General features: G+C 39.5%; 1 protein-coding gene across 1 annotated transcript in view; it reads right to left on the bottom strand.

Annotated features, from left to right (window-relative positions):
• Positions 1-21,464, bottom strand: part of Piezo2 (piezo type mechanosensitive ion channel component 2) — a 367,270-nt gene that overhangs the window by 96,549 nt on the left and 249,257 nt on the right. The window contains exons 10-13 of the mRNA XM_090353510.1: positions 15,057-15,095; positions 13,686-13,821; positions 11,537-11,685; positions 7,258-7,488 (exon numbers count right to left, since the gene is read on the bottom strand). Coding sequence (XP_090209636.1) covers positions 7,258-7,488; positions 11,537-11,685; positions 13,686-13,821; positions 15,057-15,095 — 555 coding nt within the window. The remainder of the gene's footprint in view (positions 1-7,257; positions 7,489-11,536; positions 11,686-13,685; positions 13,822-15,056; positions 15,096-21,464) is intronic.

Genomic DNA, 21,464 nt, shown 5'->3' with positions numbered 1-21,464 from the left:
AGGGTAATGGAAGCACCATATATTATTAGCCTTTTAATTTAAAATCAAATCACTGCCTCCACTAGGTTTCCAACACAAAGGAATTGATTTTTCCACCTTTGATGTGCGTATGTGTGTGGGGGGGGTTGCAGGATAGAAGCACATGGGCACTGCATATTGTTCCAGGAAGATGAATATATCAATATCAGTAACCACGTTCCTCCATGATCCCTGTCCTTGATTTTCTCCTCAGTGGGATGTCACTATGATTAGGAAAGGAGGATGTGTTGAGGATGTGTTTCATGTGTAACACTCCTCTAATTCTGAGGAGTTCTAGAGATATCAAAACATTTTCATTCTAGAAAATAGAACCCCAGATTGTTTCCCTTCAATCTTCCTGCACAGAAAGAAGAGTCTTAAGTGTCTAACCATTTTTTTTTGCCAGCCCTTGTGCTTGAACTCAGGGACTAGGCACTGTTCTTGAGCTTTCTCAAGGCTAGCATTCTATCACTTGTGCCACAGCACCATTTCTAGCTTTTATTGATATATGTGTACTAAAGAATCAAACCCAGGGCTTCATGCATGGTAGGCAAGCACTCAACTACTAGGCTACATTCCAAGCTCTAGTGTCTAAACTTTTGATTAACATTTCTCTAAGGGCTAGGGGAAAAGGTTACATTTTTAGAGAATGTAATATCTGATATCTAATAGCATTTTCTGTTGATAACGGCATTACAATGCAATTCATACATCACATGGTTTGTTCATTTAAAAACACTCACGAGCTGAATACAAAGAGGAAAAAATGCAAAGGCTGCAAAATGTATCTTAGAGTGCTTAGAAAACTGGATATCCACATGCATATTCCTCATCTTGTACTAATTTTAACCAAATGGATCAAGGACCTTAATGTACATCTGAAACTGTGAAGCAGAATTAATGGGGAAAGCACTGGAGCATTTAGGCAGGAGCAGTAACTTCCTGATTATAACTCTAAATAGCTCAACAAATAAGAGCAAGGCTTGACATATGAGATTGCACCACATTAAAAAGCTTTAGTACAGCAAAGGAAATAGGTACCATGGTAACTCAGCTATACACCTGAAAAAGAATTAATAACCAGAATTTACAAGGAATTCAAAAATATCTCAAAGAATCAACAGTACAATTAAAGGCAAATGATTTGAACAAACACTTCCCAAAAGGTGTACAACTGGTCCATAAATACATGAAGATATGCTTATTATCCTTAGCAGTCAAAATGACACTGAGCTTTCCTTACTTCATTCAGAATGGCCATTCTAAAGATCACAAGTAGCAACAAGTATTTGTGAGGTTGCAGGGAGAAAGGAAATCTTATAAGCTGTAAGCTATGGTCACATACACTAACATGGAAATCAAAAGGAGGTTCCTCAAAAAGAAAAGTAACAATAGAATGTCCTTATGATCCAGTGACAGCACTCTTGGACATTTATCTGTAGGAATGTAAATGAAGAAATAAAGGCGCCTGCACAGGCATGTGCACTGCAGAATTATTCACAATAGCCAAGCTTTGGAAACAGCCCAGATGCTTTTAAGACTGATTCATCAACCTAGAAAATTCTCTTATTCTCTCTCTCTCTCTCTCTCTCTCTCTCTCTCTCTCTCTCTCTCTCTCTTCATCCTATCTATGAGTATTATATACGATGATATATGATGTGTACATATATAATGAGTATATAATGGATATATAATAGAGTATTCTTTATAATGTAATATATATGTAATATGCATATGAATGTACTATTATTTAGCCATAAAGAACAATGGAATTATGTCATTTGCAGGAAAATGAATGTGTATGGAGACCATATTAAATGAATTAAGCAAAGTCCAGAAGGGCACACAGAGCACACATGCTTTCTTTTATATGAGAACTATATATAAAATGTAAACATAGCTGTAAATACATACAGGAAGGTACGTGATCAATATGTTTAAAGTACTGTTTCTGTATGTGTGAAAACACATGGTGAAATCTCTTTGAATAACTGTAATAAAACTGATTATTAGAAAGGTGAAACATGTCCTGTTTGGAGTATGGATCCTAATGGAAAGGGGAGGAGAAAAATGACTCAGATCCTTAAGGTACATGTTTGAAAATGAAAAAAATGAAGATTTCTGAGACTGGGAAGTGGGAGTGGGGAGAAGGGAGAGTGGCAAAAGAGTGGTTAACTCTGAATCAAGGTACATTGTATGCATATATAGAGGGAACTCCCCCTTGTACAAACAAAGCTATAAACAAGTCCTGCTATAAATATTTATCATGCTATAAATAAGGGCTTCTCGATTCATGTCCAGGATCTCATGAAGTGAAGATCTAGAATGCTTGCACTTCTGAAACTTCGGCACTAAATTCTGAAAGTCAGCATGAATTGACTAAAGCTGGGACAAATGCAGAAAGCTTAGCAGAAGGCAGCAGCAGATCTCGATTTTCTCTGGGGAAGATGAGTATAATCCAGACATATAGAATCAAGAGTTCTTATTAGCATCTATTAGTTGTATGATGAATGATTCATGGTGATATCTAAACACATGCACACAAAGTACTCTGTTCAAATTCCCTCCTTCCACCGCCTTCTTGCATCCCCTCGGCCTTTCCTAAAACAACTTTAACAGGTTTCATTGTTCTAGTTGCATTTTGTATATACAGTAATTGACCCTATGCACCCCCTTTTACTCTCTCCATTGTCCCACTCATACTAGTACCAGACCACCTCCAACATGGTATCTTTTACTTTCCTGTCATTCAGTTTTTTAATTTAGTGTATAAATCATTGTGCAGAGGGTTTCACTGTAGAATGTGATGTAAGCATTTATAATAATTGAATCATACTAACTTGCATTATTCTTTTCCTAGCCTCCCTCCCCTCCTATTTTACAACAATTTGCAGTGAGATTGTATTGTCTACATACATAGACAACATTATTTGTCCTCTATCATTCTTTCCCCTTCCTCTTTTCTTCATCCTCATAAATAGTCCCACAGTAATATTTGTACATATTATACTTGATATATTTATATGTATACACATACACAATACACATGTAATTATACACATGATTATATGATATGTAATGCATAATAATATATATACACACATATGCCTGTTAGATCTAGATTCCACAGAAAAATGGAAACATGAAATATTTGTGCTTGAACCAAACATGGTAATCTCTAATTCCATCTATTTTCCTGAAAATGTCTTGTGATTAGGATTTGCTGCTTACTTCAGACTTTTGAAAAAATTAGTTCTAGGTTGAAATCAAATTTATTATAAAATACAGAACCTTAGTTTTGAGTTGGCACCCATTTCTTTTTGCCAGTCCTGGGGCTTGAACTCAGGGTCTGGGCACTGACCTTGAGCTTTCTCCTGGTTAGCACTCTACCATTTGAGCCACAGAAACATTTCTGACTTATTTTTGTGAGTGTGGTACCAAGGAATCAAACCCAGGACCTCTTGCATAGTAGGCAAATACTCTACCACTAGGCCACATTCCTGGGCCTGGCACCCATTAAAAAAATTATTGTCAGGGTAATGTCAGGGTTACAGTTACATTTGCCAGGTAGTAGGTGCATTACTTCTCACACATTGATACCCCTTCTCATGTTTTTGTCCCCATTTCCCTCCCCCACCCCTTCCAAATCATCTTGTTTTCCCCCTTCTCTTTCCAACTTCAAATAAATAAATAAACATATATACAATATACGAGGTACATATCTAAAATATATCAACAACTCAAAAAATTGAATCACTCCAAAACTAATCTCCAAAGTAACAACCATCCCATTAAAAAATGGGCCAAAGACTTAAAGAGAGTCTTCTCTGAAGAAGAAACAAAAATGGCCTATAGACAGATGAAGAAATGCTCAACATCTCTGGTCATAAAAGAAATGTAAATCAAAACAACTCTAAGATTCCACCTCACTCCAGTTAGAATGGCCAGGATCAGGAAAACGAATAATAACAGATGCTGGAGGGGATGTGGCCAGGAGGGATCACTACTACACTGTTGGTGGGAGTGCAAACTCGTTCAACCACTATGGAAAGCAGTGTGGCAGTTCCTCAAAAGACTAAACATAGAATTCCCCTATGACCCAGCAATTCCACTACTTGGCATTTACCCAACCATCCAGAAAAAAGGGCATACTAAATCCACTAGCACAACAATGTTCATTGCAGCACTATTCACCATAGCAAAGATATGGAACCAACCTAGATGTCCCTCAGTTGATGAGTGGATCAACAAGTTGTGGTATTTGTACACAATGGAATTCTATGCTGCTGTCAGAAAGAATGACATTGCCCCATTTGTTAGGAAATGGAAAGACTTAGAAAAAATCCTATTAAGTGAAGTAAGCCAGACTCAAAGGAACTTAGGCTCAATGGTTTCCCTCATTCGTCATAATCAGTAGAAACCTTGGGCTCTACTAGCAGAGATCTGCAATAGAGCAAAATCTTGATACATAAGGCCATATAGTATGAAGCTAATTGAAAGGACCTTCAGGATATTGAAACAAAAGCCATATAACGAATGATTGTTGTCCTTAATGTACTATGTTATCTCTCATCTCCTTCGCTGTCTCTTGGGTATCTCATATTGTTACAGTATCTCACTTTGTTATCTGATATATTGAATTTATTTGTATTTGGTTATTTGAAATTTGATAGGGAAGGGGGGAAAACCAAGACGGGTGGGGAGGGTGGGGGAAGGATAATGGGACCAAGACATGTGAAAGGGTATCAATGTATGTGAATGAATGCACCTTCTATCTGGCAAATATCATGTAACCCTTTTATTAATTACAATAAAAATATTAAAAAAAACAATATATGAGGTAGCAAAGTCAGATACAGTAACAATATGAGATTAACCAAAGGGCAACAAAAGAGAAGAGAAATAGCATATTACATTGAGAACAACAATCACACGAGATAAAGCTCTTGTTTCCATATCCTAGAGTTCCTTTCACTTAGTCTCATCCTATATGACCTTATGTACCTAGGTTTTGAGCTATTGTAATCCTCTGCTAGGAGAGTCTTAGATGTGTACTAATTATTAAAAATGAGGGAAACCATTGAACCTGTGTTCCTTTGGGTCTGGCTTACTTTGCTTAATATGATTTTTTCCCAAGTCTTTCCATTTCCTTACAAGTGGGGCAATGTCATTTTTTTCTGATGGCTGCATAGAATTCCATTGTGTATAAGTACCACATCTTGTTGATCCAATCATCTACTGAGGGGCATCTGGGTTGGTTCCATTATCTTTGCTGTGGTAAACAGTGCTGCAGTGAACATCGTTGTGTTAGTGGCTTTAATATGTCCTTGTTTCTGGGCTTTTGGGTAAATGCCAAGGTGTGGGATTGCTGGGTCATAGGAGAGCTCTATGTTTAGTCTTCTGAGGAATCGCCATACTGCTTTCCATAGTGGTTGAACCAGTTTACACCCCCACCAACAGTGTAGTAGGGATACCTTCTGCTGGCACCCATTTGTTAACATGTGATACTCTGGATCATATTAAAGTTCACACAACCAAGGAAGACAAAATTTGAATTTCTTTAAGTTTTTTCCTTATGGAAAAAGATATACTAGTTGAATATGAGTGGGAGCTTGTTCCCACTGCATTTAAGGGAAAGAGAGGGAGAGTGAAAGAAAAGACCTTGATAGGCACTTGTGAGCAATAGTGTTATGAGGGAGTTTTGGCATGGAGCTTAGCTCAGAAAGAAAGTGGGGTTTATGATGAATGAATGATAGCATTTTCACAGTCCACAAAAACAGCACAGAGAGCCACCTGCTAGGATTTTTTTCTCAATAGCCCTCCTTTATATAACCTATGGTGTAGTACTAAGTATCCCACCATATAGGATGGAATTGTTGCTCCCAGAAAAAATTAATTTCAGTGATGTTAATGAGTGTCTCTATTTTTCTCACTAAATTTCTTCTCTATCACTGGTGGGGAGAATGTTTGAAGCTTTTTCCTTTTGCATATTAGATTGCTTTGATTGTCTTAAAGAAAAGTCATGTACAAAAATCAAATATGCATTTAAAATATATCACTTTGCTAACTAAACAGGCAGTAAGTTAGGACACAATCTTCTCAAATAAAAATTTTAAAATATCTTAATAAAATGAACGAGCAATGGAATGATTATGATTTTGTCAGCACAAAAATAAAGCTATCATAATTTCTCTGATATTTTTTAGCATATACTTAGGGGCAATGCTGATATTTCATATCCATTTCAAAATATCCATAATAAAAATTTACTAATAAACAAACTTATAATCAAATTCATAAATAAATTGACAATCAACCAATAATCCCTTGGTATATTTTACATCGTATTTTAAAAAATTCTGTTTTGGAGCTGGACGTGGTGGCTCATGCCTGTAATCCTAGCTACTCAGGAGGCTGAGATCTGAGGATCACAATTCAAAGCCAGCCTGGGCACAAAAGGACCCGAGACTCTTATCTCCAATTAACCTCTAGAAAATGAGAAGTGGGGCTCAAGGTCAGGGTGGTAGCCTTGAGCTGAAGAGCTCAGGGACAAAGCCCAGGCCCAGGGGTAGGGTGGTAACCTTGAGCTGAAGAGCTCAAGGACAGCACTCCGGACAAGTTCAAGCCCCACTACCCACAAAAAAAAAAAAGAATTCTATTTTGGGCTGAGACTTTGGACTAATTGTAGAGTTCTTGCCTAGCATGCACAAAGCCCTGAGTTTGATTCCTTGGTACCACATACATAGAAAAAGGCAGGAAGTGGAGTTGTGGCTTGAGTGGCAGAGCTCTAGCCTTGTGAAAGCCCAAGGACAGTGCTCAGGCCCTGAGTTCAAGCTCCAGGACTGGCAAAATAAAATTTCTATTTCTATTCATTTTTCTACATTTGTTGACATTGCAATTTACACATCTAATTGCTACTAAACTATTTTGAACTATACCATTGTACACTAGTATAAAAATAATTCATGCTATAATTCTTTGAGAGTAAAGAATTACCATTTTTAGTAAAAGTCAAAAGCATGGTATAATACACATCCATGCTTAGATGAAAGAGACATTTGAGCAATATGAATTATTCCTCACAGCCTCACATCTGTTCATTTGTGAAAATCAATATGTATTTAGAACCTAGTCTTTCAAAGTTTCCCTGGATAAGATTATGATGATGATTACTTTTTTTTGGTTATTGTTACGGTTTTTCTGTTTGTCTCTAGGTTTCTTGTTTTCCTAACAACATACCTTTGAGGCAAGTTCTCCTGGTTCTTTCTTTTCTAGAAATCCAGGTACCTTTTTAATTTCAGGAAGTTCAAAACTCCATATATACTGTAACACCAACAGCAGATTTCCATAAACAACCATAAATGGGGAGCTGATCATGGCATATTTTCTTCTGTTTCGAATCATCCAAAGAGTACATGACCAAATCAACAGCACGAAAGTCAGCCAGCTGTGGTAGGTGATGCTCCAAGCCTCCAGGGAGAAATATCAAGGAAAACACCGTCACAGACTAGTTGATGTACTTCCCACTTATATTATGTTCAGTTATCTAATAGACAAACCTTGAATAACAAGTTAACTAGGGAAAGGACAGAGTTCTAAAGGAAATGGAGAGAGACCCCAGACTGTGGAACAGGGAACGGAAAAGAGATGAGGTTTGTTGAGGAGGACACCGGCTTTTTGCTTCCTGTAGCTAGTGGAGTTTAAGGCCCTCTCACCTCAAGTCTCTTTGTCTCCACCCCACTTTGAAATATTAAAACAACTGCAGAGCCTGCTAACTCATACCCATAATCCTAGCTACTCAAGAGACTGAGATCGGAGGATCACTGAAGGGAGCCTAGACAGGGAAGTCTGTGAGGTTCTTATCTCCAATTAACCACCAAAAATCCAGAAGTGAAGCTATGGCTCAAGTGGTAGAGTGCCAGCATTGATAGATAAAGCTAAGTGACAATGTCAAGGCCCCGAGTTAAAGTCCCACAGCCAGCACAAAACAAAGCAAACAATAACAAAGAACAAACATAGAAAAATGCAAGTGACTTTTCCCCAAACAGTTTGGATCCAGCAATTATTTATAAATAGTGAATGTGAGCTATTTCTGGGCTAAGAAACAGAAGCTTTGAGAATCACAAGGTTATGTGGGTAAACAGGATGGACAGATAAATGGGGCAGAAATGAATCAATTAATAGATGGACATAAATTCAACATTTAGCTTGCACACATGCAAACATACATACACAGGCCAAGTTAATAAAGGTGATTAGGGCCAGGAGTTTGGCCTAGTGGTAGAGTGCTTGCTTAACATGTACAAAGACCCAGGTTAAATTTCTTAGTACTACATACATAGAAAAAAGCCGGAAGTGATGCTGAAGCTCAAGTGGTAGAGCTCTAGCCTTGAGAAAGTCCAAGGACAGTGTTCAGGCCCTGAGCTCAAGCCCAGGACTGGCAAAAAAAAAAAGGTGATTGCCAGTGGTTCACACCAGTAATCTTAACTACCTACCCAGTGGGCTGAGATCTGAGGATTAAGATTTGAAGCTAGCCCAAGCAGGAAAGCCCTGGAGCCACTTATCTCCAAGTAACCAGCAAAATGCTTAAAGTGGAGATGTGGCTCAGGTCACAGCAGCCTTGAGTGGAAAAAGCTAAGTGACAGTACCCATGCCCCAAGTTCAAGTCCCAGGACTCACATACACACACACACTCACACATACACACACACACACACACACACACACACACACATACACACATATATACAAATTAAAACCTGCTGCATGAATCCTGTGAACTAGGAAATCTGTTATCTATTACTGTAGTTTTGACTACCATATTATTTTAGGAAAAGGCCTTTAAAACATTTTGCAGCTATGCTGAAGGCTTAATGAGATGAGACACAATTTTGAATATTATATCAAGAAACAGTTATAAATTCCAGAACATTTTAATAGTCTGCTTTATGTAGTGGGCAGAAATGAGGTAAATGAACCCAGCATGGCACTACGAATATTTTTTTTCAGCAAATTGCAAATTTTCCCTAAAGCAGAACTAGCTTTTAAAGCAATAAGTTATTTAAAATTATTGGATAAATTACATGGTAATTATCCTGGAAATTAAACTGCTTATATTGTTAAAAAGTGATAACCATAAAGGTCCAAACTATTTCCCTCAAAGTATTATATTTTATAAACAATATATATCAAAATTTAGGATATACTTAGAGTATTTACATAAAAAGAACACACTGAGTGGATTTATCTTCATTAATATATATTAATATATTAAAATTATTATATTAATAAATATATTAATATATTCAATGAACTTATCCCATTAGGAAAGGAAAGATACATTTGTCACTTTCTTTGTATCATTCAGGAAAAAAGAATCTTCAAAAAGCTGTGATTGCAGCAGATATTTTCCTCCCTCACATTGTTCTTTTTGGCAGGGTGAGGGTAGCAACAGAACAATGAATAATGAGGATTTTCAGGGAAATTTAATGCAATCTACCTTTGGGTTGTGGTAGTTAAGAAGTTGAGTGTGAGCTGTGGTTTCCCACCTTTGATTTCAGAGCTGTCAGATAAGTTGGCACACTTATACCATGAATTTTTGAAGAAATATAAAATCATTGTAAGGCTTGGGTTCCTAAGCTTTCATAAAATGCCTGTTGCAGTATGGACAGCCTTTCCGAGGACAGGCTCCTCCACCAGCCAGGATTATGTCCTTTGTTGGGTGGGGCTGCAACTGGGACTTCTCCACACCTGACACTTTTGGTCACTGGCTAGCACTCTACCAACTGAGCCACACCTCAAACATCATGGCTTGGTCACTTGTGGCCACCTTTTTTTCTTTTTCTTTGCTTCCTTTCTTTTTTTTGGGGGGGGGGGGTTATTGGGACTGGAGATATGACACCTGGACTTTAACTCAGTACCTGATGCTTTTACTCACTGGCTAATGCTCTACTAACTGAGCCAAACACAACAGATCATGTCTTTCTTTTTTCTTCTTCTTTTTTTTTCTTTTGCCTGTCCTGGGGCTTGAACTCAGGGCCTAAGCATTGTCCTTGGACTTTCTCAAGGCTAGAGCTCTACCACTTGAGCCACAGTACCACTTCTGGCTTTTTTCTGTGTATGTGGTACTGAATCGAACCTCTACATGCATGCTATGCAAGCACTGTATCACTAGGCCACACTCCCAACCCCAAAGTTCATGTCTTGAATGAAAAATCATGCTGGTTTTAGTACAGATTTTCTTTTCTATTACGTAAAAAAGATATTGTATTCAATCTATTTTTTCAAACTCTAAAGAGAAAAATAAGTGTATGGTGCTAAATAAGAATTATAAATTAAATTCATACTACCTACATAGAACAATTCTTATTTTGAACTCAAACCACCATATACTTATTTCTGTAAGTAATCAGAGTGCAGACTTAATTCTATTTAACTAACAGAGTTGGAGCTGGGGGCTGGTGGCTCATGCTACAGATGAGGCTAAGATCTGTGCTTTGCAGTTTAAAGCTAGTCCAGGCTTACCTCAAATTAACCACCAAAAAGCTGAAAGTAGAGATGTGGCTAAAGTGGTTAAGTGCTAGCTTTGACTCCAAAAGCTCAGGGACAGTGCACAGGCCCTGAGTTCAAGACCCAATACTGGCACACAAACACACACACACACACACACACACACACACACCAAATAGAGTTGGGGATCATGAGGTGAGCTCTTTTTATTTCAGGAACTTTTTCCCAGCTCCTTTCCCAGATGATAGTGTCTTTTCTAGAATCTGTAGCCAAGTCATACATAGCTTCATTTCAGAAATTGTCGGGACTGACTGCCTGGCTAAGTTATATCTACATTTTTTCCCCTGAGTTAAAGTATTTTCATTTTGTATCACCAAGCTGTCCCTGGAATCTCATCATTGGCAACAGAATTTAGAAGAGCTATGCTATAAATAAAAGTATTATGTTTTTCAAAAATAAATCAGATCTCCCAAGAATTTGTATTTAGGAAAGGGAAACATTAGAACTTTCTTTATCTTCTAAGAGTCAAAGAACTATCATCAGAGCTGTAATTTGGAAACAGAAGTAAGCAGAAACAGTAGAAATAGAGAGCTCACAGTTGGATCCATGATAGTTTGACGCTTGTCTTGGTATCTTTGGAAGTAATACAAGAAGCTTATGTCAAATGTGAACATCATTCATACCTTCTATACCCCAATATGTGCTCTTGGCCTTAAGTTGGCAAACTAGAAGACAATGTGACTTGATAAGCTAATTGGAGAAAAAATATATTAATATTTAAAAAGAAAATGAGTTGAAGAGCACATTACTTTGTAGTCCGTAGCACAAAAATCCCATGAAAAATAAAAATAGCCCACCATTGTCTGCCAAGCCATGGACAAGAGTGAGTTCCTTATGCTGGTTGTTAGATGCCAGTAGGTTCTGCAGCCACGGGGGCCTGTGCACCATTTTTCCGTGCTGTGTTGGGTGATGCTCATATCTACCGGGTAATGGGGGCAGATATACCTACCATCATAGCGATGAGGGCACAAATATAACTTTGTTTCATGATAAATTGGAACACAGAGACCATGGCATGAACTTTGACACTTCTTTTTTCCTCCTGGCTCCTTTCTTCTTCAAATTCTTCTTTGTCTTCTTCTTCTTCTTCTTTCTTTTCTAGACAGACAAATACCTTATATAACTATTCATGCAAATGTGTGATATCTGTACAAATGGCCCAGGCAATGTAGAATGGTCTGGTTGGGGCACAGCCTGAAAATACAGATTTTAGGAGGAAGTGGCAATGAATCATGGCCCCAGAAGTCAAATAGAAGCACCCACTTCTGCTTGATGAGGGTCACAGTATACAGCACCCTGAAATTTCCATTTGAGAGAGTGTGACGGCATCCTCTAACATGATCTTCAAAGCTCCACCTGCTGGGATTCATATTTTCAGAGCAGCCTTCTATGAGTGTGATGGAGCTTCTAAAGTAAAACCCAATATGTAGGAGGACAAGAGAAAGCCAGTTAGCCTTGACAGAGAAAAGGGATGAGTGTTGACCATAGTATATTCTTCAAGGGTTCCAGAATTCCAATTTCTATATCACATGACAAGTTTTCTCCTATTTGGACTTAAAAAAAAAACAAATGACAATAACAAGTGGACTCACCACTCTTCCCCAAACTACAAAAATAGTCCAGTGGTAAGCTATTTGCTATTTGCTTTGCTGTGCCAAAGGAAAGGAGAGGGTGTGTGAGAGACATCCCTTCTGGATCTTTGATGTCTCCTACCTAGAATGCTACCTATTGAGGGAAAAGTGCAAGTTCGTTCTCTCTCTCTTCTCTCTCTCTCTCTCTCTCTCTCTCTCTCTCTCTCTCTCTCTCTCTCTCTCTCTCTCTCTCTCTCTCTCTCTCTCTCTCTCTCTCTCTCTCTCTGTGTGCGTGCTAGTACTGAAGCTAGAGCTGAGTAGAACTGAGGGCCTTTTTTTTTTTTTTTTACCATCGGAGCCATGCCCAAATTTCTGGTTTTGCTGGTTAAATAGAAAGAAAAGTCTCCTGGAGATTTCTGCCCAGGCTGGCTTCCAACACTCAGATCTCAGTCTAGCTAGAATTATAGGCATGAGCTACCAGAAATCCCTCCCCCTCTTTTTTTTTTGTTGTTTTTTTATGGTCAAAAATGACTGTCTTAAAATGTTTTTATACATTGTCAAGAAATTACTGATATAGGGCCGGGAGTTTGGCCTAGTGGTTAAAGTGCTTGCCTAGCATGCACGAAGACCCGGGTTCGATTCCTCGGTACCACATATATAGAAAAAAGCCAGAAGTGGTGCTGAGGCTCAAGTGGTAGAGCTCTAGCCTTGAGAAAGTCCAAGGACAGTGCTCAGGCCCTGAGCTCAAGCCCAGGACTGGCAAAAAAAAAAGAAATTACTGATATCATTGAAACAGCAACAAATAGAAATATTAGTATACAACTAGCTAACTAGGTGAATCTGCATACATTCATGTAGGTTTCATGTTGTTAAAAAGTTAACTTGTTGGGGCCAGGAGTTTGGCCTAATGGTAGAGTGCTTGCCTAGCATGTACAAAGAGCCAGGTTTGATTCCTTGCTGCCACATACACAGAAAAAAGCCGGAAGTGGTGCTGTGGCTCAAGTGATAGAGCTCTAGCCTTGAGGAAGTCCAGGGTCAATGCTCAGGCTCTGAGCTCAGGCCCAGGATTGGCAAAAAATGTTAACATGTCACCTGTAATCCTAGCTACTCAGGAGGGTAAGATTTGAGGACAAAGGGTTGAAGCCAGATCAGGCAGATAAATTCAAGAGACTCTTATTTCAAATTAACCATCACAGAAGCTAGATGTGGAGGTATATGTAGCTCTGATAGAGAATTGGCTTTGAGTAGAAAAGAAAAAGGACAGCACACAGGTCTTGAGTTCAAGTCCCAGTACCAACACCAAACAAACAAATATAAATAAATGAATAAATAAAAGCAGTGTAGGTATTAAATATAGGCACAAATTAAGGAAATGAGCTTAGCTTTACTGGCCTGAGACCTAAAGAACATTTGCATACCTGTACTCCTAAAGAATCACATAAGCAACAAACAGGAAAGATGCAGTGTGTCTTGAATGAGAGGGAAATGGAGCCCTGGGTAAGTTCTCCTCCTCCGCAGGTACTTTACCTGAGGACTCTGATGTCTCCCACCGGTACTGGGGGGTGGAGTATAGGTCGGTCTTGGCAGGGCCATTCTCTATGGGTAGACTGGGATGGATGGTATGATAGTCCACAGGATTGCCATTCACTGTCACCAGCAGGCCCTAGAAAGGAAGCCAGCAAACAGGACACCTGAGCCAAGAGCTGTGGGCTGCCTGCATGTCATAAACCCCGCCCCATGCTCACAAATATTCCAGTGATGAAGAAGTAAATAGAAGCTGAACAATTTAGGCAATTATCCAAATATTCTAATAGTGACTCTGATAATTCTCCCTAAAATTATGAGGGTTATTATTATTATTATTATTATTATTATTTACCAATACCAGGTTTGAACTAAGGACATAGAGCTTGCATTTCTGGTGCTCTACCACTTGAGCCATGCCTCAAGCCTAGATTTTTGTGCTGGATGTTTTGGAAATGGAGTCTCATGAATTTTTCTGCACAGGCTGGCTTCAAACTTTGGTCTTCTAGATCTCAGCCTCCCAAGTAACCAGAAGAAAAGGTATGTGCACCAGGCCTGTCCCTTTAATTCTGATCTCTCCTGAATGACAGTAATAAGATGCAGGCCTGGCCTTGCAGCACCTCTATTATGCATTGCACACTCTGCCTCACTGTGGTGTGATCTTGGGGAAAGGACCATAGTGATGTTTATACTTTCTTTAGCCTTAGCTTTCTGCACTCCTACTTATCTCTGTGCCCTTGAGGTCCACCAGACCATCCTGGCCCTCCATCCCAACTCCCATCCCCAATACTGGGGCTTGAACTCAGGGCTTGGACACTGTTCCTCTTTCGTTCAAGGCTAGTACTCTACCACTTGAGCTATAGCTCCACTTGTGGCTTTCTGATGGTTACTTGGAGACAGAAGTCTCATGGATGTTCCTGTTCTGTTTGGCTTTGACCTTGGATCCCTAGATCTCAGCCTCCTAAATAGCCAGGATTATAGACATGCAAATATTCCTTAGGTCTCAGGCTAGACTCTGTCTGGGATTTCTGCCTAACTGCAAGGTCTGGTCTACTGACTGCAGATACTTGGGATTTTCCCTAGTTTCTCTGGCATTATGTATTTTGATTTTAACATATACATAAGTAAATGCGCATGCAAGACTTTCTTTTTAAATTTTGTACTTATTAGTAGAGTCAGTACAAAATACATAAAACAGCCATATGTATTCTGTATGTTATACTCAGTGATAAATGAGGTATCACTTCTGCAAATAAAGTAATGGAAAAGCTTTGGAAATCTAGATTGTTAAATCAGACTCATAGGTGTTCCTTTTGTTTGTCATTTTCAAGTCACTTACATAAGCATAAATGTTAAGTCTAAGAATATACTAACATCAGATGGTTTGTAGTCATCTTGAGTCATGGATAAAAGCTGCAAAAAGCAATGCAAAACAGTATGTTATTAGGTAAGCAAAGAGCATTTTGAAGGTTTCTATACATCTATAAACTACTATCCATGCACCCACGCCAGCTGACTCCATGGTACGGTTCATTCTGCCATGCAAATGCAAAGGGTTCAATAACACCAGTTACATTTCACTGAAATCACTTCCCAGCATCTGAAGTTACCCTCAGTTATCACAGCAAATAAGCACCATAAGCCATATAGTTATCATGCTGCTGCACTGTCCAAGAATTTAATTCTATAGGATAAGCATTTTGCTTTTATGTTCCCAGATATCTATCAGATAGGAGAAAGATTCCTAAGGCACTCACTTTTCAAGGTATAAAGGTTTCTTACTAGGATGAATGATTTATACTGAAGTCTGGGATATATTGGTGTGTGTGTGTGTGTGTGTGTGTGTGTGTGTGTGTGTGTGTGCGCGCGCGCCAGTCCTAGGGCTTGACCTCAAGGTCTCATGCTTGCAGTTGGCCTTTTCACTCAGAGCTGGCACTCTACCATTTGTGCAACTCTTCTATTCCTAGCTTTCTTGCCAGTTAATTGGAGATAAGAGTCTCTTGGAATTGTCTGCCTGGGCTAGCTTCAAACTACAATCCTCAGATCTCAACCTCCTGAGTAGCTAACAATATAGAAATGAACCAGCATCACTTGACTTGAGATTGTTTTATAATTTACATATTGTTCACCACAAAAAAATTCTTATATGACTGTGCTTCTTTTAAACTCTTTTAATAACAGGTGGTTTGGGATTCCCTAAAGTCACAATCAACACAGAAGGTATTTCTGCACCATTTTGCAGACAAGACTCATTTGCATTCTTAAAAATCACTCAGGGTCCTAAAGAGTCTTTTGTTAGGAGATGACCTACCACACCAGAAAACTAAAAGAGAGCATTTAAAAATAAGTTAGTAATTCACTAAAAATAATCCTATTGTCATGTATTGATGATTTATGCCTGTAATCCTAGCTTCTCAGAAGGTTAAGATGTGAGGAATATGGTTGGAAGTCAGTTGGAGCAGAAGAGTTTATGAGACTCTCATCTGCAATTAATCGCTGAAAAGCTGCAAGTGATGCTGTGGCCAAGTGGTAGAGCAACAGCTTTGAGTGCAAACACTAAGAGACAGAATCCAGACCCTAAGTTCAAGCCTCAGTGTCGGTGCACATCCACATGCAAACATGCATGCTCGCATACGCGCGCGCGCGCGCACACACACACACACACACACACACAAATAAAATCCTATTATATGTTATAAAAAATTAATCCCACGTATATTCTTTAAAAAAACCCAACTACTGGCATTGCTTTATGCTTTTACATATTTTCTTAGGGTTAGGCTTACACAAGGCAAACAATCTGTGCTATGATCTGCTACAACACACCATTTTGATAATAAATGTGAAGCATGAGTGGTTTCTAAGAGAATGCAGTTAGAGATGGGAGGATATGTTAATCTTCTATCCAGACCATTTTGCTACGTCAAGAAACTCTGCTAATGGTAGCGTTGTGAAGGGGAGATGCAGGTAGAATTGGAGATTCTACTGGAGCAGTTCCCATGATCCGTTAGAGTAAAATCTCCTGATCTCTTTTGTACCTTGAATGAATCTTTTACCTGTACCTTGTGCTCTCAGGTTTCCAGGTTGTTGGTTGGCTGAGCTACACAGACACCAGTGTTGACTGACACTTTTCATTACATAATATTTATTTTCATTTATTCATTCATTTAGTTTGAGGGCATTGGGGTTTGAACTTAGGGCCTTGGACTTGCGAGGCAGGTGCTCTACCCTCTACGCCATGCTTCTAGCCCTTTTTTGCTACTGTTTCTGAGCAGTTTCACATTTATTGCAGGCTGACCTGCTTGGTGATCACTTGTTTCGCATTTCCCATATAACTGTGGTAAGAGGGGCAGGCCACCTTGCCCAGCTTTAACAATATTTTTTGTCAGTCCTGGGGCTTGAACTCAGGGCCTGAGCACTGCCCTTGTGTTTTCTCAAGGCTAGTGCTCTACCACTTGAGCCATAGCACTATTTCTGGCTTTTTCTACGTATGTGCTACTGAGCAATTGAACCTGAGTCTTTGTGCATGCTAGGCAAGCACTCTATCAGTAGGCCAAACTCCTGGCCCATGCCCAGCTTTTATCGTTTAAGAGAGAGTCTCTTAAAGTTCTGCCTAACCTAGTCTTAAATCATAATCCTGACCTCAGGCTCTCGGGTGGTTAGGATTGCAGGCATAAGCCACCTTGCCTAATAACCCTATTATGTAATACTCTAACGACACATTAATATTTAGATATCATACAACATTAAACATGTACATTTGTTTACCAAACCATCATAAAAAGAGTTCATCAGAAGTTTTTAAATGTTAGGAAGTTTCCAGAGTCTCAATGATTTCTAAAATTCTGAGTAGACTCAAATGTTTAAACTTTATAATTTCATTAAGTACTAATCATCACTTTCCTTAAATTAATGGACTTGTTTCTTTTATTTTCAAATAATGATTGCTAAATAACCAGGCTGGAAGAACTACATTTCTATCAACTGATCCTATAAGAAAAGTAGCTCTAGGCCTCAGTCTGACATCAGTATGCTGTGTGGACATCTTTTGGTCACATCGAATATTCAAGGCATATCCTGTCCTTCCAACCTGACGTGGAAGAAAAGCTGACAGTCATTAGCCACTACACGGATTGTGAGAAGTTCATTGCTTGACAATTTTCATTTTGTGGCAAGGCCTGCTACACTGCTAAGTTCCATGGCCTGCATGATTCTCTGGGGCTACAAGCTTGCACTGTACCTGCTGTCCTGAAGGAGCTAGCAGAGGTTACACAATGTGTCTGTGTATCAGCCACAGAAAACATACAATAACAATGTGCTAGAAAGAATGGGGTCCACTTCTAAAGGACACATTACACAGGTACCATGGTACCATGGCTGAGGCAGGAAGTGAGTTATGTGTCTGTAATGGTAGAGGAGGACATGACTGACCCACCTTAGATTTGTCTGTTTGTCTGTCTGTCTATATGTCATCTATCTATTGTACTGATAACAAGGGCTTGAACTCTGGGGCCTTGCACTCTCAGTCGGCTTTTTCACTCAAGGCTAGTACTCTACTTCTGGCTTTTTGGTGGTTAGAGATAAGTTTCAAAAGGTTCCTGCCTGGGCTAGCTTTGACTCACAATTCTCAGATCTCTGCAGTAGCTAGAATTACAGGCATAAGCCACCAGGTTCCTCTATTTTAAAAGTACACGTATGGACCTGAGTATTGCCACAGCCATGTGAGTCACATGCTCTGATGCCATTGTGGATTTTCTGGGGCAGGGGGTTTTTCAGGTCTTTATGATGTATGGACTCACTAACTGCATGGACAGGACAGAAACAGTTATGTGGGCCTGAGCGGTTCAGCAAGATTGTTCTTATGAGGAAGCAGGTTTTCTCTTGCTTTCTGTGCATTCTTGGCAGTGAAGAGTTCCACTTATGACCACTACTTTGTGGTTAGAGTTGGTTAGCCCAACTGTGATTTATGATGCTCAGGCATCCCAGTTTTACTCACTATGGTCTTTGAATCCTCAGGCAAAGATTTCATCCCTTCCCCTTCCCCTTCCCCTTCTCCTTCCCTTTCCCCTTTCCCTTTCCCTTCCCTTCCCTTCCCCTCCCCTCCTTTCCCCTCCCCTCCCCTTCCCTCCTTTCCCCTCCCCTCCCCTCCTTTCCCCTCCCCTCTTCTCTGTAGTGGGTTTTGCACTCAAAGCCTTGCACTTGTTAGCTTGATGCTTGACCACCTGAGCCATGCTTAAAGCCCTTTGGCTTTAGTTAATTTTTGAGAAGATCTTAATTTAAAAAATTAATACACAGAGGGATTACAATTACAAGAGTCAGGTAATGAGTACATTTCCTTTCATACAGCATCTTCGGTTCCCTCAGTCTCCCCTCGTCCCTCCTTCCCATCTCCACTCATGAACTGTCTAGTTCACTTATATCAGTGTCTAGTGAGCGCCACTGCTGCATTTTTCACCCCTTTGTCCCCTTGAGTTCTCTACCCTTTTCCTACCCACCTGATGATATACACATGAATATACCTTCCATAAAGAAAAGAAGACAAACCCATCAAAAATAGAAATAGAGAGAGAGAGAGAGAGAGAGAGAGAGAGAGAGAGAGAGAGAGAGAGAGAGAGAGAGAGAGATATGGAGGGAGGGAGGGAGGGAGCGCTATGTGTATCTAGAACCCTGCATAATTTGTCATATCCCAGTGTATTTTAGACATAACTTGAACTTATCAGAGAGAACATGTGCGGTTGTGGTTTCTTCTTCTTTTATTGTTTTTGCATTTTGGGGGGCATCAACTCATCTATTCTAGGGCATCAGGTGCCTTTCCATATCTTGGCTATTGTGAATAGTGTGGTAAGGAACATGGCTGTGCAGTGTCCTTGTCAGATCCTGACTCTTGCTGCTCGGCTTAGATGTCCAGAGGTGGTTTGGCTGGGTCATAGGGAAGATTTATGTCTAGTTTTTTAATTAAAGAATTTATTAACATTTATTTTTATATCATATTTCAAATGATGTGTTTAACAAACAAGCATTCAAGAAGGGAATCTCTATATATAATCACTGGCACGTAGATTTTAGAACATAATTAAAATTAAGCTGAGGGTTTGTATGTCATAGATACATATTAACCTATGTAATAAAACATTACATCTGGCCTGGAGGTTAGCCTAGTGGTAGAGTGCTTGCCTAGCATGCACGAGGACCCGGGTTCAATTCCTTGGTACCACATACATAGAAAAAAGCCAGAAGTGGTGCTGAGGCTCAAGTGGTAGAGCTCTAGCCTTGAGAAAGTCCAAGGACAGTGCTCAGGCCCTGAGTTCATGGCCCAGGACTGACAAAAAAACCCATTATGTCTATAGAGTCATAAGTTTTTATATCTATGTAGTTGTGTTTATATTTCCAGTACCATGTCTATAGCATTGGGTATGCAAATATTGAGTCATCATTCTTGTACTGTTTGGATCTAATAGCCACATATTAAGGATACCATGCGCCTTTTGTTCCTTTGGTCTTGACTTATCTTATTCAACATGATTCTATGTCTAGTTTTTTGGAGGAACCTCCAGACTGCTTTCCAGAGTGGTTGGACTAGCTTACATTCTCACCAACGGTGCAATAGGTTCCCTTTTCCACATCCATATCCTTGCCAACATTTGTTGTTTGAATTCACATTGGCCAATCTGAGGTGAGATGGAGCCTCAGAGTTGTTTTTATTTGTAATTCCTATACAGTCAGGGATGATTAGCATTTCTTCATGTGTTTCTTTGCCATTCTTACCTCTTCTGAAAAGTCTCTCCTTAGTTCCCTTGCCCATTTAGTGATTGGTTTATTAGGTCTGGGAGGAGTTATTTTCTTGAGCTTTGGCATATATTGGATATTAGACTGACATATTACTGGTGAAGATCTTCTCTCACTCTGTTGACTGTCTTTCTAGTTTAATAACTAGTCTTTAACCATGCAGAAAATATTTATATTGGCAACTCTATCCTCTATCTGTTGTGCCCTGGGACTCTTTTCAAGAAGTTCTAATGTTTCTCTTTTTCTCTCTTGTTAGTGATTTTAAAGTTTTGGGTCTGACATCGAGTGTTTTTTTTGGGGGGGTTGGTCATGGGGCTTGAACTCTGGGCCTGGGCATTGCCCCTGAGCTCTTCAGTTCAAGGTTACTGCCCTACCCCTTGAGGCACAGTGCTACCTCTTGTTTTCTGATGGGAAAATGGAGATAAGAGTCTCCTGGACTTTCATGCCTGGGTTGGCTTTGAACTGTGATTCAGCAATCTCAGCCTCCTGAGCAGCTAGGATTACAGGCATGAACCACCAGTGCCCGTCCCGATGTGGAGTCTTTGCTCCACTTTAAATTGATATTGGTGCATGGTGACAAGCAAGGATCCATTTTTAGTTTTCTGCATACAGATGCCTACTTTTCCCCACACTAATTGTTGAGGAGGCTATTATTTTTCTACTGTATGTCTTTGGCTCCCTTATCAAATATCAGATAACTATAAGTGTATGGTTTTATTTTCCGATTTTTCACCCAGGGCAGGCATTTTCCTACCCCAGTCTTCCTACCTATGCATTCAGTAGGATTACAGGCTTACATACCAGACCCAGCTAGATTTTAAGTATAGTTGTAGCCTTGAGAACATTATTCACCTCAGAGCTCTATAGGCCTCACTGGACAGGTTGGGCTACCCTTGGTTCTATCTATTATTTAATGGACTAAATGTGACAGCCTGAAACGTGGGGTGATGTAATCAAAGGGATTCCATAAACTGTCAAGTGTCACATCCCTCTCAA

This window comes from Megascapheus bottae, chromosome 19, assembly GCF_031878675.1.
Source record: "Megascapheus bottae isolate mThoBot1 chromosome 19, mThoBot2.hap1, whole genome shotgun sequence".
In the NCBI taxonomy this organism is placed as follows: Eukaryota; Metazoa; Chordata; class Mammalia; order Rodentia; family Geomyidae; genus Megascapheus; species Megascapheus bottae.
Note: the sequence above shows the minus strand (reverse complement) of the source record. Positions and strands in the feature narration are given on the sequence as shown.